This window comes from Diadema setosum, chromosome 8, assembly GCF_964275005.1.
Source record: "Diadema setosum chromosome 8, eeDiaSeto1, whole genome shotgun sequence".
Classification (NCBI taxonomy): domain Eukaryota; kingdom Metazoa; phylum Echinodermata; class Echinoidea; order Diadematoida; family Diadematidae; genus Diadema; species Diadema setosum.
In genome coordinates this window covers 34113757-34131707 of record NC_092692.1, presented here as the reverse complement: position 1 = coordinate 34131707, position 17951 = coordinate 34113757, and the positions used below count along the sequence as shown (strand labels likewise).

The 17951-nt window shown below is 40.0% G+C and overlaps 1 protein-coding gene across 1 annotated transcript in view; it reads right to left on the bottom strand.

Moving 5' to 3' along the window:
- Positions 1-214: 214 nt before the first annotated feature.
- LOC140232022 (collagenase 3-like) overlaps positions 215-17951 on the bottom strand; it is a 29309-nt gene continuing 11572 nt past the window's right edge. The window contains exons 3-8 of the mRNA XM_072312173.1: positions 6899-7212; positions 5606-5761; positions 2956-3101; positions 2259-2400; positions 1417-1671; positions 215-339 (exon numbers count right to left, since the gene is read on the bottom strand). Coding sequence (XP_072168274.1) covers positions 215-339; positions 1417-1671; positions 2259-2400; positions 2956-3101; positions 5606-5761; positions 6899-7212 — 1138 coding nt within the window. The remainder of the gene's footprint in view (positions 340-1416; positions 1672-2258; positions 2401-2955; positions 3102-5605; positions 5762-6898; positions 7213-17951) is intronic.

Below are 17951 nucleotides of genomic sequence, written 5' to 3'. Positions count from 1 at the left end.
ACAGTGTTCGTACAAGATCACAAAGCAGGGCAGTAGAGTTCTTTAGAGCTCCGAAACGTTCATATGCCGGCACATACTCAATAATCAAAATTATCACGCCGAAGAGAAAGAGTTGTTGTCAGTCAGAGTTTTAACTCTGTTGATACCAATTGCAATGGTATTGTTAAACAAATGATGCCGAAAGAGTTAATCCTTCCGGCCAGTACGGTATCCGCTACTCCGTAATCGGCGCGCAACCCAAGAAGTCCGTCGTAAACTTCCGCGGGTATCCCGGCTCGGCCTCGTACTTGCCTTTTGCTACTAGGTAGTACTTCTTCCCTCGGAGCAGATAGGAGTTGCCTGGGAGTATGGGTAAGATCAGGCGTGAAAGAAAGATGGCGACAAAACTTAAGTGTGACGACTCCCTTGTTTAGGCAGTCAAGTGATCGGCGATTGTAATCTTATTGTAATTAATGAGATACATGTCTCCTGGGCCCCATTTCATAAAAAAGTTGATAACTATAGCTGGAATGGCAATTGGTATAGTAGCGACAGGTATCCAGCTTCCTGATTGGTTGTTGCTATTGGAAGTTGCCATTCTAGCAAGATTTGCCATCCTGATATCTTTCATGAAATGAGGCCTTGGAAATGTTATCGAAAGTCTATCAATTACGTGAAGGAGCAATATCAGACCTTAGACAGATGAACAATGATTACAACGACAGTGCTGCACTAATAAAATATCTTGTTACCTCTTATCATGATATGATGAAACTACTACTTCTTTGTGTATAATCTATCTTAAAACAACATTTGAGATCATGTTTATATACCTAGAGCTTCCTATTTCCGAAAACAGCAAAATCTATTGACGAAAGATTTTTCCTTACATCAGAATGATGTTCATACCACTTTGGCACTAAAAGATATTTAAATGTGATGAGAACTTCATAAATATTGTAAATCAATATTCTTACTTAACACGTTTTCCGGACATAAAAGAAGTAATTTTAACTTTCCTAACATGTAACAGTAGTACATTCATGAATCTATATGAAGCTGTGCAGGTTTCTGTGGGAACAACAAATTTTTATCATATTCTACATGAATATTGTTTCATTTGGCAAACTGCCCAATTGCCTAAAGAGTGTTAGGCATTAAAATATAAACAGGTCCTTATTTTTCCACAATCTTTTTATCGTTAGACAAACTGAGGCAATTTTAATGTGCTTTGTTGCCATTATGTGGGTATGTCACAGTGTGCTGATTTTATACCGCAATTCCTCCATCGTTTCTCCACTGTTTTATGTAAAGTGTTGGAAGAATTTAGATGGAATGGAATGGAATTTTAACTGAATTGAATTGAAGTGAAGTGAAATGAATTGAACTGAAATGAAATGAATTAACAAGCGGGAAGTGGTGGTGGTACCGTCTTACCATCATCGTGTCGGAATGCCGCCGTGACCTTGTTTCCGATTCCCTTGAAGACTTCCTCGATCATCTTCGGGTAGCCCCGGTCCACGGCCTGCTTCTTCTCGTCGAACCGCCACACCTGGTTGCCCTTGAAGAAGAACGTCTTTGCCTTGGTCTTTGAGAGAGCGGCGTCCACGCCTTTGGGTAGGCCGAGCTCGTACACGGGGCGCGGGTAGCCCTCCTCCATTCGGGAGCCAAAGTAGACCCAGTACTTGGAACCTTCGAGAACGAAGAGAAAAGCACAAACATCGTAATTATTTGTTTGCTTTCAGTTCTACCTGTCTACAAAGGGATTTTCAGTAAAAGGTTAAATACTCTTTCAGTATAAGCCGTTATCAAACACCCAGCGCTCTCTTTACCATAGATGACATTAATATCTTGATGATCTATATTTACTGAATCTAATTGCCGCCACAAGCACGACAAGTAATTCTTTCTGTTTTGATATCTGTAGCATGCTGATGATTTTTTTTTTTTTGCGAAGTTTCAGTTTTTCAAAATTTTATGCCGTGTTTCCCGTTCTTCTTACCTTATTCTTAAGGAACAAAAAAGAGAGAACTATTTTAACAAAAACTTCATATATCTGGCTTGCTCTGTCTGAAGTAAATCCTAACAAGGACAATGGAAAGGCGGTGTGTGGACAGACTTACAATGTAGTCCATCATTAGCTGATCAGAATGAAGCCGAAACTATAGGGGAGTGGAGACTCCACAGCGATGTACCCAATATCTCATTCCACGCTTTACCAGAATTATACGCCGACAGAAGTCATCATGTGAATATCGTTCGAAATGGTCGACTCTTACCTCGGAAGAAGACCGTCCTGTCGTCCCTGCGATGATACACCGCACGAATGTTGGCGGGAAGGTTATACCACTTGTCGTAGATTTTACGCCCGTCTTTTGGAGTCACTAGTAACCGTCGCCACGACCGCCAGTAATTTTTACCCTGGTTCGGAAAATGTGAGAGTCAGTTTTAACATGAGTGTACATGCCCTAATTGCGATTAGATTATATAATATTTTGCTGTATCTTAACGAAAATATGCATTATCACGTCAATGTGATGTTGCAATTTTGAATGACGAATTACTGGAAAAATCGTGAAAACCCAACAACCGGGGGTATATAATAAGGACATCGGTATTTTATATTGTAGAACTTGACGAAAGTCTCCTGACATAATCATTTGAACGAATCACTCGACACAAGAATAAACGAGTCTTTTTAGTGTTTTACAAGTTTGACTAAATATCGCTATTATTATGCTATGGCTGATTTTATATTAGTTGTCACCCTCTACATGCCATTTGTACAAAAAATAGTTATTGCATTTATATGATCGCAACTGCTGATCTACATTCTAACACACATGTCGGGAAAAAAAAGGAATCAGTAGGATTTGAACCTGGCATCTGCTGCATTAATAGTGTCTTTCTAACGCTAGTGTCAGTTGGTACTTCAGTTCTTCTAGGGTATGGATATTTTTTTTTCGCCCCAATTACCTTGAATGTATAAATGCTTCCACTAATAGACGTCACAGCACTAAACCCTGCCTGACAGTACGATTTCCGTGAGGGTACCGTAGGGGCGAGTTTCGGCCGGGTCTCCACAGCATTCTTCACCACACTAGGCGTGCTCCCTTCCGGTCCTGTATTATTTGGGAAGAGTGAAAGTGGTGATGAAGCATGATGTCCAAAAAAACAAACAAACAAAAAACTATAAGTTTTTTCTTTTTTTGTAGGAAGAACAAAACGAATTTGAAAAGTTCGAAAAAATCGACGAACCGGTTGAGAAACGTGCACAGATTATAATGATTGTAAAAGTATTACATAAAATTCAACAAATTCTTTAAAAAGAAAAACAAACACACACAAACAAAAACAAAACAAAAAACAAACAAACAAACCCGTCGTTATAACACACACACACATCAGGACGCACACACCCATGAGAAGGTCATCACAAGCAAACACATTCCCCTTGAACGAAACAGAACAAAGAAACAGAAATGAATGAATATTATGAGAAATCTCTTCTGAAGGGAATAACAGATATAGTGCTTGTCATGCCTGAAAATTAGAAAGAAAGCAAACATGATTACAATGGGGACACTGGACAAAAAAAAAAAAAAAAAAACCACGGCGGAAATTGTTCAGAAAAAAAAAAAAAACAGAAGAAAATAGAGCAAAATGCAGAGATAAAACTTAAAGAGAAAGAGAGAGAGAGAGAGATGGAGAGACATAGTGAGATATAGAGAAAGTGAGATAGAGGGAGATAGCGAAGAATGAGATTGTGCGCGTGCGTGCAAAGTTAGTGTGGACAAGCAAGACTGTGTGGTCACGCCGAAAACTGTACGAGCAGACACTTAAAGATAGAAGAAATGAAATTAATCCCAAGGCACAGTCAAACTATTTGATGCAGATACACAGAAAAAGAGGAAGAAAGGCACGAAGGAAAATAGTTTTAGAAAGGGCGATGAGGTAGTAGGAATTGTACATGAACTTTAATATCACTGCAATTGTCGATTGTCTGAAATGCGAGCATCACACTCATTAAAACAACGTGACTCTGTCGGGCAAAAAGAAGCCTGAAATCCACTCGTCAGAAAATGCATTCCTTGAAACTGCTGCAGGATTCTTACTTTTGTGTTTTCGCCTTTTGCGCATTAATCGCAACCATTTCAGGCTAGGCCCTGAGGACCAACAGACACAAACACACAGACATGTCTGTAACGTTTGGTTATCATTGGTCACTACACTGTGCGAAACAAAACGTTTATTATGATTATGGTGCATGGCCTTTAAACTGGAAAACAACAGTGGTTTAAGTACAGAAGATACCCTGCAATCATCTACAGTGGAAGCAAACGGCAGGATGAATGATGATCGAGAGTAGATCGATGCCAAAATCACAGATTAAAAGAATTAGATCTAGAACACTTCCAATTCCTCATTGATGGTTCGTTATGATGAATACTGATGGCGTTTACTTCTTTTGTAGATGTGAATAGAGCAAGTATCTCTCCTGGTCAAATGTGAACGGGGTATGAAAACATATACGAGGTATGTGATACGTTTACATAGCTGTGAAACTGTTCATCACGATTATTAGTACTATAAGTAGATGTGAATAATTATGCGGCAATTGTGATCTGACCGGTCGATCTGCTTTCATTTGAGAAGACTAAGAACTGATATTATTGACTCTAATTTTTTTTTCTATGCAGGGAATAAGAGCATGAATATTGGCGTTATTTCATTACGGAAAAAGTCATAAACTGCAAAGCACGGGGGTCCAGAATCTGGGGGAGGTGTTTCACAGAGTTTAGAGAACGGCCGCTCTGGTGTTTCAATGTGGAAAGCGCCATCTCTCGACTTGTCTTGTACATGGGAATGTCGAACCCTGGATGCAACTGCTGATGGGTGAAAAGGTCTGAGGAAGGGAACTGGCGGGTGTTGCACCAAAAACTTCTCCCCTACCAGGGAGGTGGAAGGTTACCTCCCTGTACCCTACCAGTGCACCCATCCGGGACTCTGCGGGCTCCTAAGTGGAGCCAATCAGTGACGTAAAAGACCAGCATCCTCTCCTCGTGAGTAAACACGTCTCGGGAAGAACGGAGGATATTGGCTGTGCATGTATGTGCTCAGGAGATCTTTCAGAGATAGTGTCTAACCAACGAGCTATCTTGCTTCGAAATGCATCCATGTCATCCTTTACTTTAACTGATAGTCTCACTCCCAGACGTCTCCCTTTTAATCGCATAAAAGAGCTGGACGAGAGAGGCTTCCCACGAGCCGAATGCACGAATGTTCGTCTTTTCAGAGTCTCATTGATAGTGTCCCATAAGTCTTCTTTCAAAAGTAGTTCATGTTGAGGTGTGAATTCTCTTCACTTTGTCATCCTCTACGAATGAAATTTGTAAGATCGCAACAGCTGATCTATAATTTAACAAAACAGGTCGGGGAAAAAAATTCACACCTCAACCGTCACCCCTCTGATTGAAGATGCTTAAGAGATAAAAGGATGGAGAGAGAAAGAGATGAGGGAGGGAAACTGCAAGATATAGGAAATTGAAAAAAAAATGTAGATATAAACAGACGACGCAAATGCGCGCACAGAGGGACGTGCAGATCTTTATACTTTATACTTTACCGTATAAAGCTTGAATCCCCAGGATGTCGTCTTTTGGTAGTCTGAAGTCTCGCATGAAGTGGTAATGGGGCCACATGAGCGCCCCTGGGTCGTCGGAGTGGTCCAACCCGAGGGCGTGGCCGATCTCGTGTGCCGCGGTCTGGAAGAAGTTATAACCTTTACAAGACAAATAGAGCAAGCAAACATATTTCACTCATCGTTCATCTACTGATGGTCTGGTCTGTTTAACGCCCTCTATCGTCATCTTTATTTCAATGAGAGCGCAGTTGTAAACTTTACGTTTTAGAAGCAGGGACTCACAAAAGAGATAAGCTGCAAAACATCATTTTTGTAAAACGTTTCGAAAACTGGGTGCAGGTAGGAAACCCACGCACCGCTCACCCATCCCTTGAATCTCCTGAGCCACCACTAGATTTCATGTAAAGCCACACCAGAGACCAGGATTACTATCAATACATAACATTCTGATCTGAGGACAGTACTGCTTAATTCGCAAGTAGGGACAAGGGCTCGGATTCTGTATGGGTGCGGCATATTTTGAAGAGTATTTTTGTCAAACCAGACAGTCAAATCGCTATTGTTGATACCCCCTCTCCTCCTCCTCCTCCTTCTTCTCCTTCTTCTTCTACTTTTTCTTCTATTCTAGCATAACTGCAAGGAAACAAAAAATCAGACCACCGACCCCCACGACAATGATTTCTAAATTTCGCTAAATCCGTTTGCGAGATTGCCTGATATGAATACTCTGTGGGTTTAACATTTGTGCGTCCTGTGCAAATTATGGTTTTGACGTCATGAATGACTTTTGGAGAAAAATTTATAGTTTCATGTTTTTGAAAATTAGACCTGGTGGTTAGAAGAAAGGGAGTAGCGGTCGTCAAGTACCTTTCACAAAATGATAGCTGCTGAATTAGTTCCCATCAAAACTAAAGTCTAGTTTACATATACAAAGTAGAAGCAGCAGTAAATGTAATGCCACAATGCAATTTGCTTGACTCACAACAAAGAAGTAAACTAAGCTTTACAATTGTGTACAGATGTAGGCCAAGAAAAAACACACATTCCATTTCCATTCCTTTTGTTAAGACAGGCCATTTAGTGATGCCTTTGTGGTCTGTTCGTGGTGGATAGATTTTTCGGTGTGAAGTGTAACCTTTTATCAGTTTATAGATGATTTGGTCAAGCTGATAAAATGTCTTGAGACGGTTATTGTAGCAGAGGAAAGCCTGAAGAAAAAGCATTTTGAAACAAAAGTCAAAGTGCACTCTCATAGTTATTAGGCCTACTACGTACCTCTATCATCGTCGTCCATCGTGAACAAATCATCGTCATCGAAGTGGATGTCGCCGTTGACTTCGCCCCAGCCGCTCTTCGGCGAGAAGGCGTGGGCGAGGTCTCCGTCGGGGCCGTCGAAGATTGGGTGCTCGAGGTCGTGCGAGTGTCGGCCCTTGAGGAAGGCGATCCGGATCATGGCCTCGTTGACGCGATGTCCGGTGAACTCGGTGAACTCTAGCGGGGTGACGTCACTCCAAACCCGGAAGGCCCGCTTGATGGTATTCCGGAGTTCCCAGGGTTTGATCTGACCCCGCGTCGGGTAGTTGACGATGCTACATGAGAACGACATGAAAATAATGATGATACTAATTATGATGATAATAATATGATAAAATGATAATGATGATAATAATTACATCATGGATAAAAACGGTTAAAAGATAGTAATAATGATAAAATACTAAACTTTAAAGGTAATTGTAATGACTGATTAAGCCAGGGTAGGCCCTATATATTTCCTTCGTCAAAATCATGTCAAAGAGTTTGACCTTGCCTTTATCATTCATTGTGGTCTCGGTGAAATTCATAATCATCGCTGAACTCCAAGTAAACATTGTCATGTCACCCTAGCGTCCTCGTTGAAAATGTGGAGGGTGCATCATAAGTAATTAACGAGCTTTAGATCTGCGACACTAATGTTTATGACACGTCTTCTCCCGGGTTGAACAGTGTGAACAGCTGTCTCGCGCATGTGCGGAACAGCATTCTATTTTTTCTTTTTATTTAATAGCCGCGCCGTATATGAGCGTCGCAGATCTAGAGCTCGTAGGCCTCTAATATCAGTTAAAACGGAATGAGATTAGTTTCCACCTTCTCACGTACTTGACATCAATTACACTTTCAGAACTATCTCTGCCTAAAACAAAATGTATTCTGTTCCAGGTCAATGTTATTCGGAGCGAATGCTAACGCTCTTTCTTTTTCTCTACCCTCTCCTGTCCATAAAGTCCCCCTTATTTCCCTGAATCAAAAGAAAGTGCGTCCACGCCTCCAAAACCAGGGAAGGGTATTTTTCAGGGGAATTTACCCTCATCAACCACACCTAATCCGTTATTGACAGGCTCATTTTTTATGTATCTTTTTTAATCTTTGTTTTTTCCAGATTTGTTTTAGTATCTTTGGCTCGCAAAAAAGTGAAACCTTTGTAATATCAATATCCTTAGTTAACTTCCGGTCGAGCTCATCCCACGTACAACGAGTGGGGGCGTCGTACTGGGAAGAATGTCTACTCAGCTCAAAGTTGATTGTAGGTCAGTGTCACCGTCTTCTCAACAAGCTAATAAATCAGTGTAAAGAAAGAAAGAAGTAAAGTGATGAGATCTTCTCGCTGGAAAACAAACCACAAGAATAAATCCCTGGAATCTAAAAGGTTAAAGAGTTGCACGCGAATAAAACTCTTTGCCGCCGCAAAGGTTAAGAATTCTGACGACCAGCTGGTTCTGACCGCAACCAATCAGAAGAAAATCCTCGGGCATGAATGGGAAAATCGGATGACTAATTAGATAACTTGTAGACCGCGTCTGGAGTTGCTTCCATTGATTCGGTTTGAAGGAAACCAGAAATTGGAGAAGGTGAGGACGGGTGTGAACGAGATGGGGACGAAGTGAAACAATCACAGCAATGTGGGGCCGTTGTTTTAAAGTACAGTCAAACTTTTCTCGCCGCGGGAAAGACGGCTGGTTACGGCTTAATGAATCGAAGCGAGAGGTGCATTATGTTAGCCGGAGGGAGAAAATTGAAGAAATTAACGACTTAATAATATCATTTATGTCGCAATCTCCTCTAGGAAGTGAAGCTGGCAAATTGTGGAAGCCGACTGAGTTGCGGGGGGTGGGGGTAGATTGTTGACGAGAAAGGGGACGGGTCTGGTCAATGACTTCTTGGATGAACTTGAGGGATGGTTGCAGGATTTTTTTTAACCTGTTTTTCTTGTCCAGTTATGTGTGTGTGTGTGTGTGTGTGTGTGTGTGTGTGTGTGTGTGTGTGTGTGTGTGTGTGTGTGTGTGTGTGTGTGTGTGTGTGTGTGCGTGTGTGCGTGTGTGTGTGTGAGTTTGTGTATTTGCGGCGAGTCAATTTGTAAGATTAATGTGTCTGGATTTTTGTTTTCATTATTTATCTAGCATAATGTAAACTCTTGGCTGAAGCTCTTCTTAGAAATTCACCATCATACAACTAAAGTAAGAGAACTAAAGTAAGAGAACACCTTTCTCTTGGGGATCGTGGCTTTTCATTTCCCTGCCGACCTGCATGACATCAAGAAACAAATCCATGCTCCTTGCCTCGAGCGTGGCACGAACTGGGTTCGGGCTGGCATCCTCTGATTAAAAACATCCATATGAATTCTTCCCAAATTCGTGCGATACAGAGGGTATATTAACATAAAGTTTAGAGAGAGAAAAAAAAAAAACTTTATTCCTCTTGAACATTGATTCTGGAGCGAGTGAGGTGTAGATTTCTGAGGCTTCAAGCAGAGGAGACAGGTAGAAATCAAAATGAAGGAATGCCAGTTTGTCATACGCAACATTATCCATCCCCTGCGTCATTCTCAAACGATTGTGACGTTTCGTTGGAATGTTTCTCGTCTCTCGCGAGATTCCCCGAGACACGCCTGGCCGCAAACAGTTGAATATATCAAAGTATTACAGTGCTAACGTTATAGAAATACACATATATTGTATCAGCTTTACGTTTAATACAGAGAACTGCAGTAAAGAACCCATTCCTCTGATAACGTATGTGCATTGCTACCACTCCTTTAAAAATCAGAAACAATTAATAAGCGAATAAATTAAAGAGATTTTATTTTTCTTCTAAAAAAAGATAGGAAGATGCGACTTGATCCAACTAGTTCACGGAACGATGGTTTGACTTTCATTTATTAGGGAACTTATGTCAGAGCTGAAATTGTCATTTCACAAACCAATCATGAACCAAGCGCTCAATTGTCATGGTTCTTCGAGGAGTCAACTCGATGTAGTGGTCCCAGATTCATGCCAAAGTTAAAATGCAGAGCCATTAAAAGAAACTTATGGAACTATTTGCAAACAGATTATAAGCTATTTTAGCTATCCAAACGATTCATTATAATCCAGCAAACATTTCCAACAGGCCTCGGGGCTTGAATCCTACCGACTCCTAGCCAACTTGCCTCCCCGACCGCCTGGGGTCAGGGGTTAGAATGCTCTCCTGCGAGGACATGACGAGAGCGGGTAAAGGTAATCGACGTCACACAGCGAATTTCACGATTTGTCTTCTCAATTTCTGCGACTGTCCCTGGGCCTCTCCACGAATAAACACCGTTTCGAGCGTGCTGACAAAGCCATGAACGCAAACATGTGTATTTTGTAGTATGTAGAGAAATCAGTTGCACGTGATTCTTCGTCGATAAAGTGTCAGGCGACATTAGTTTCACTCCGTTAACAAGCGCGGGACGTCCCTCCTCCAAAAGCATCATGACACAACGTGAGAAAAGGGAAGAATGAAGAAATTCCTAAACATTGGTTAAGGGTGACATGCGGGAAGAGTATAGATATGTTTGAATTCATTTATATGCTGTATCAGCTAAAATAAACAGAAAGATCAAATGCATTTTGGCATCTTGCTGATCATACGTATATCCTTGTTATGTCTTTTCTCCTTGCCAACTGCTTGCCGAAAGTTTATTGTTAGATTATGACAAGACGGATGGCTGCCGTTCCTGAACAAGAACATCGAAAAAAAAAGACTTCTCAGAGTTTGTTCACGCAAAATATAAAGCAGTGATTGACAACGATGAAAATAATGTCCATGTGATGATAGTCGGACTATACTTCCCCATGAAAGTGTTTCACGCCCGATAAGTATTATGATCAATAAGAACCAATGATAATGATGATAGTTATGGAAATAAAATCATAATTCCGGGAATAATTCTTATCGTCGTCATCATTGTTACTACTACCACTAAAGGACCACCTGTTTTCAGATAATAGGTCTATGATTGGCTATTTTGCCTCTATAGTAACAGCTCTCCCTCTCTCCCTCTCTATCCCGCGTCACCCTGTATGGCTTTCTTTAAAGGTCCAGTTTACTTTTGGGAGCAGTGATTTAAAAAGTGTTCTAGATACTCCATTTAATGCATATGCGTCGGTCTGTTGTACCACAAAACATTCTACAAGACAAAAATTTAGCAATAAAGCCCAAAGGAGATATCAGAATTCATTTTTTTTTTCTCTAAATGAACCGTAACTGTAGATGGTTTAGTCTGGACACATTTTTATCATAACTATTGTTCATATTTTGCATATTTAACAATACTGAACATGGAATTTACTGATTCAGATTTTTACAGTGCTTGTTTCTATCCCTAACTCGCATTTTATAACTATATTAAAGCACTAATGCTGAGTTTTTGTTTCATCTGCAAATGGCAAATAAATACCTTTAGTCATTTGCTTGTATTGTATCGGATCTCGCTTCTCGTACTCTTTACTTCATATCTCTGTCTTTACCGGGGAATCAGGCAATTTACACCCGATGGCTGGAAATTCAAGATCACAAGTTATACACTGGTTCCCCACAACAGAATGGTACGCCTTAGGGGTCAAAGTTCACGGGGGTCAGCGGCCGGGGCGCAAATGCGATTATCGGTGTCATCTATGCCCGAGATTATGTTTCCAAAAAAAAAAAAAAAGAAGCAATGAATCAGATTTAATAACTGTGCCTGTTTGCAAGAGGAACGGAGATTGAATGCGATGTCTTCAAATATCAGCAGATTTTCTTATTCTTTTTTTTCCACCCTCAAAGTATCACTGTAAAAGACTGACAGGCACTAAATCACATTTGAGGATCCCCGTGGGTGATATTGATTTCGTTTTCCTTGTTGCGTGAGAGAAGTTTTTTCTTCGAAGTGAAGACATATTTTGACACCAGATTCCTGACAGGACCACAATAAAAACTAGGTCAGTTCATGTTAACGAAAGAATTGCGTGTGGCGGAAATCCAGTTCGAGGATGACAGTTGAGAAATTGGTGGCGCTATACTATCAAAGTGACAGTGTTTTGCAAGACAAAGAAGAGTTGATGCCCTTGTTTCACAGTTTCTCGTTTGTGGAGTGTTGTTACTTGTTAAAATATCTAAGCGATGAAAGGAAAACAATCGAAACCAATGTTACAGACATTTTTTTTTTTGGGGGGGGGGATGGGCTAATTTGTCCATCTTTTTAATCAGCACGATATTTCTAGTGTTCAATTAAAATTTTTACTCTAAATTCACTCCACATTCACTCTAAATTCACTTTTTTTTTTGTATTCACTCCTTTAAGAGTGAATATTTTCACTCGATTTTTTTTTAGAGAGTACTTGACACAAATTGCCAACCCCCATCCCCCCCCCCCCCAAAAAAAAACACAACAATAATGATTTTATTTTGAAGGGAGTAGCATACCAACATGGTAAAAATGCAGAATAGTGGGAGAGTAATATGCCACGTATAATATCAACTGTCCAATTGACAAAATCTTCATGAGCATCATTCGACATTACACTGGTTAAAATGTACCAATAATTTACTGGCACCCCTGACTGGCACTTCCCTGCATGATGAAACGCCCACTTCGATAATAGTACGCCTTGTCAGGAGGAGGTAATTGTAGTTTGCGGTTTTTGTGTGTTGCCGCACGATCCAGTTATAATCTAGCCACATCCAGTTATTGTAATAACGCCGCACCCCTAATTATCGTCAACTCCTAAAAAAGTACAATGTATGTACTTTGTTGTACTCATCCGTGGTCAGTTGTACAAAAAAAAACCAAAAAACAAAAAACAAATCACGCCCCCTTGAGGGCAATCCCTTATAGGCACCGATTACAGTGACAACAGAAGCATTCATCGATTCGTAGATTACGTAGATCTTTATGTTGTTGTTGTTGACTGAATATGGAATTTTGTGGGGGCGGGCATAAAGATTAATGAGGTATTACGAGTAATCTATGGCGATCCTTGTTCTCGCAGTTGTCGATTGATCACATAAGTCTACAAAACAACCTTCAAAAAGTGCGCAAATGTCAAAAATGGCAACAACAATAGCAGCTTTCAGCAAAGGAGTAGGCTCAGAAAAATGACTGCAGACCAGATACAAGGTTCTGCAGAACAAATGCACGTTTTAAAATATGCATGTTTTCCCCTGTTACTATCCTCGTGCTTTAAAGAAGACACACAGACAAACAAACAGACACACCACGCCACTTTCATTCAATACTGTATTTTCCTACTATTTTGTATTGTATTATTATGCTGCATGTGGACGTTCAATGTTCAAAAATAGTTTTTAAATGGTAAAAAACTGTCTTTAAATTGTTTGAAGTAAAACAGCATTCTCTTGTAAATGAAGTTTTGTGTGCTGAAGAGACTACGCGGTTGTATAAAGAATGCATACGTAAATAAATGAATAAATAAAAAGATAAATAAATAAATACAACTAGAAATGAATAGATAGATGAATTAACAAATGAATAGATAGAAATGAATGAATATATAAATAAATAAATACATACACAGTTAATACCGTTAAATAAATAAGGTGCTAAACAAATAAGTAAACAAATGAAATAATCATCGTCATCAAAATCACAGTAATAATTATTAAAAACAACAACGATAACACCCATAATAATGGCTTCTTTAATACTAATGCTTCTTTGACAGTAATCAAAGCCTGAGCTTTGGAAGCGCGACTTGGCCTTAAAAATCCTGCGCTATAGTATCCCCCGATTCAGTTGCTCAAAGGGAAGTGTGCGGATGCGAGATTTCTCTGCATTCTTCTGGGTAGATTCGGATTATGATACCAAGCGGAACGCTTTGGATGACAACATCGACGTTTATTTGATGTGTGAATGGCCACTTCTCCCGCTGAAGAAAATTCTTAAAAGGTCAGTATCATTCGTCGACTGACTGCACAAGATTATTTTATTCCCTTGAGCTTTGGTCGTGCTGTTGCACATGAGACTCATATTTAGGATTGCGTACCACAGATATATCTAGCCCTTTAAGTAGCTGTATTAAAAATGCAGGTTACTGGACTTTAATTTTTGTGTCATTTTCAAGATAAGTTCAGAGATCATTATCACAGATCTGTTGATGCTGTGTTGAGTAAGATAAAATGTCATCACGTTTTCTCTCGGATTCTTACATTTCTGTTTGACGTCCTCTTATAAACTCGACGGGTATGACCAGTACGCAGATCATGAAAATTTCCAAGACATAGTCTGTGATTGGATTCTTCTCTTCTTTACACACATCCATGGTTATCTTGAGAGAGATCTAGCTTTCTTAGAATTGACCTTGATATTGCTTGTCACCTATTTTTATCCAAATATCAGCCCTCCTTCAAGATCCCAATGCGTAGTATACCACCAACAAAGGTTACATGCGAGCGTTTCTCGAAGTACGTGTTCATTCATGAAAAGGAGAAGGGGCTGGTGTGTATTATTAGGATGAGGAGGTGACGCGATATGAAAGGAAAATGTGGTTTTCATTTGAGGGAAAATCCCAATTCATCCGGGGAGATCAAGAACAAACTAGACACACGTGTTCTCAGTTTAAAAAAAAGAAGACAAGATCTGACAGAGACACACACAGTGTCTCACTTGTCTTGTTGAAGCGAGATTAATGTGTTCCCTTTTTTCGATGCACGTAAGAGCCAAAAGAAAGAAAGAAAAAAAAACCCCAAACAAATAAAAAAAACAAACAAACAAAGATTCTTTCTCGGAATCCATTTTTGTTATTGTTGTTGTTCAACTGTCATTAAAGTTCAGGAAAGGCAGTGTCACATTATGTTGTGTACTTTTTCTTTTCTGCGAGTATCCCACACACATCACACCTGTGACCATATCCAGTATATTCGGTTTTGTTTTTTTTCTTCCACTTGCATGACTTGCAGGCCTCTTGGACATATTAGCATAAAGCAACAGCAGCAACAGCAACAACGACGACGACGACAACAACAACAACAACAACAACAACAGCAACAATGACGACAACAACAAAAACAAACAACAACAACAACAACAACAACTGAAGTGAGAAGAATTATTTCATATCAGAGTGGATGCAAAACCTCTGTAGGTTTTGGATATAATACTCTGGTCGTTAACCCCAAGATGGAATTCTTCTTCTTCTTCTTCTTCTTCTTCTTCTCTTTCTTCTTCTTCTTCTTCTTTTTCAACTCTAGAGGTGTCCGACCATTCGTCGACGTTTGTTTGTTTTATTCTGCTTTCTTTTCAAAAGAAAAAAACTCCGTGTCGGAATGTCCAAAGTGATGATGATATTAAATTAGCGTGGGCCCTATGAATGAAATAGATAAACATGATCATTATTAGAATTTCTGTAAAAGTATGATTACCGTGCCATTCTGTCATTCATACATATTCCATAACTGTTCTAAACAAATCATAAAGGGGAAAATACTGGAGTTTTCAAACAGGAAGGTGGAAGAGGCTATTCCACCTCTCTACTTACACCAGCTCACGTACCTTCACCCTCCCCGAGGCTTACCCACTCAGGTACATTCAGGAAGCCGTACAGCAGCTCACTTAAAGTTCATGGGTAGCGAGCTGTGAGCTCCCACGAGAAAAAAGATAAATAACTACAGAGATATGTCATCCCACCAACAACTTTTTGTCGCCCCAAAACAGACGGTGCGTGGCAGACTGGCTTAGGAGGGGAATGCCCTTAAAATCACACACATAGACCTACCTGAACATTATTCTTCAACTTTTGTTGTCAAAATAATCTACGCACTTTCTTTTTTGTCTGCAAAATTGAATGGAGCCTAGAATGGTCAAATGTTGCGGTAAAAATAAATCCCAAGCTTAAGGTCTTAAAGTAATATCATAAAAAATACATTTAATTAAACTTTTGAGTCTTGTTGCAAGTATACGAAGATTACGGCGTTTCGTATGAAGTGGGTCAATGACATACAGCTATGTATTACTGATACCATTATTGTTATGCACCTCCAGACATTTATTTAATATGTATCATATATTACCATTATGATATTACTATGTATTTCACTTCCAGGCATTTGAAATTTCATTCGTAATTCTTCATTCCTATTACACGATATGTAGTGAATACCTGTATCGTCAATGCCCTGTGAACGTTGTTCACTTTGGAAATATGTCAATCGTGGTGAAGAGTTGATGTGCAAACGGTATAGCAACTTTCCCGGCAGATGTTCCAATACGTCATAGACCCTACCTATCCCATTGCTCTTGAATTTCGTCAATTTTACTTAAGATATTCTGAAAAAGTACAATTTCCTTTAAGAGTTAATGAATTTATGTGAGAGACGTTTCCGAGGAGCGTGGAATGCGTCGTTCACACTTAGAACCGTCGCGGCGGCGCGACGACCTAGTGAATGTTGTATAGCGTGCAGGGGGCGGTCTAGGGGCTCCTTTCAGGGACGTCGAACCGACGGAACGCCCCCATGAGAGAGCGTGCGGCTAGTCGCAGTGATTAATGGCACTTATGACGTCATACTGTCACCATCTTTCTCGACCTGAGTTCTTGAACTTCTGCCTCCCATCCCTTGACTGTTAGTGTATTTGTTTCTGTCATGCGACGGGCCGAGAAGAGCTGAACAAAATACCTCGCTATACATTCATTAACCCTTTCGGTACCAATGAATCGAATGTGCACAAATTCCACAGACAAACTATGGACAGGAAATCAATATGGCATGCAGAGGTCTGTTAGCTCCATGCGAGTCGCGGGTAGTAGTCGAAAGCGACGAAGTAAAATATCACTCCCGCCATCGTGAGGCAAAGACGTTGCGATAAAATTCATTTTTGACGTCGTCATAGATGTAGGTTCATCATCAACGTCATACCAGACTGTAAATCATTAATATCATCATATCAGTATTCAAAATGGAAGACACTGTATTCTCATATTTCTCTTCGTCTTTCAGGGACAGAAAGTCGCTGGCTCCGGGTTACAAACAGTGGCGGACCTACTTCCCCTTTAGAGTGATTGACACGAGACATACCTGAGGAATGCTCGTGGCATTTTTGGTTACTTGTCAAATGTCTCATCTTTGTTTTTGTTTTTGTTTTGTTTTGTGTTTTTTTTTTTCAGGGAGAGGATTTGTCTTAGGTTGATTTTGGTCCGATTTTGCTAAAATCTTCGCTGATCAGATACTGTTGTATACTTATTCTTTCATGCACTACACAACCAATGTCTCTTTGAAGTACTTCCTAAGTAGCAAGGGGAGGAGGGGGAGGATGCGGAAAAGTCCCACCAGCGAGAATTAATCACTAGTACTTTATGTCTATATCCATTTATTCCTGGTACACCTGGGGTGTTTGATAAAGCTGTTCGGAAAGTTACGAACGACTTACGAGCAACCTTACTGGTGATCAGTTCTTGTGCTGGATTATGGAAATTCTGATAAGTATAGCACATCAGAACTGATCACCAGTCGCTCGTAAGTTGTTCGTAACTTTACGAACAGCTTTATGAAACAGGGCACTGGAGCCTTTCTGGTCCATTCTTGGTCCAACCATTGCTTGTCTAAGCTTCTATGTATGTATCAAAATGAATCGAGGGCACTACTGTGGTCTGTTCATGGTTCACTTTTTGATCATGCACATTACAGTATGTTATAACTCATTCTCCACCGATGAAAATTTCGTGGTAATAAACTCGATACCCATACTGGCTCATTCCTTCTGAACTTGTGGTCTTTTCATTACACATTTATTTCATATAATTCATGCATAGTCTAAAATTCGTCCAATCATCGTCTTTTTCAGGTCAAATTGAGGTCTACACTCGGTTGTTTTATAGTCCTTTCACGGTTTATTCATGTCTGTACAATGGCCTTCTTGTGGTATATTCATTGTTCTGTTATTAGATAATTATTGCACTCGTGATCATTTATTACAATCTAAATGTGTGCAGACATGAATTAGCCAGTAAATCCATCAAGGTTCTAACAGGCAAACCCAATCCAGTTTTTAAAGTTATAC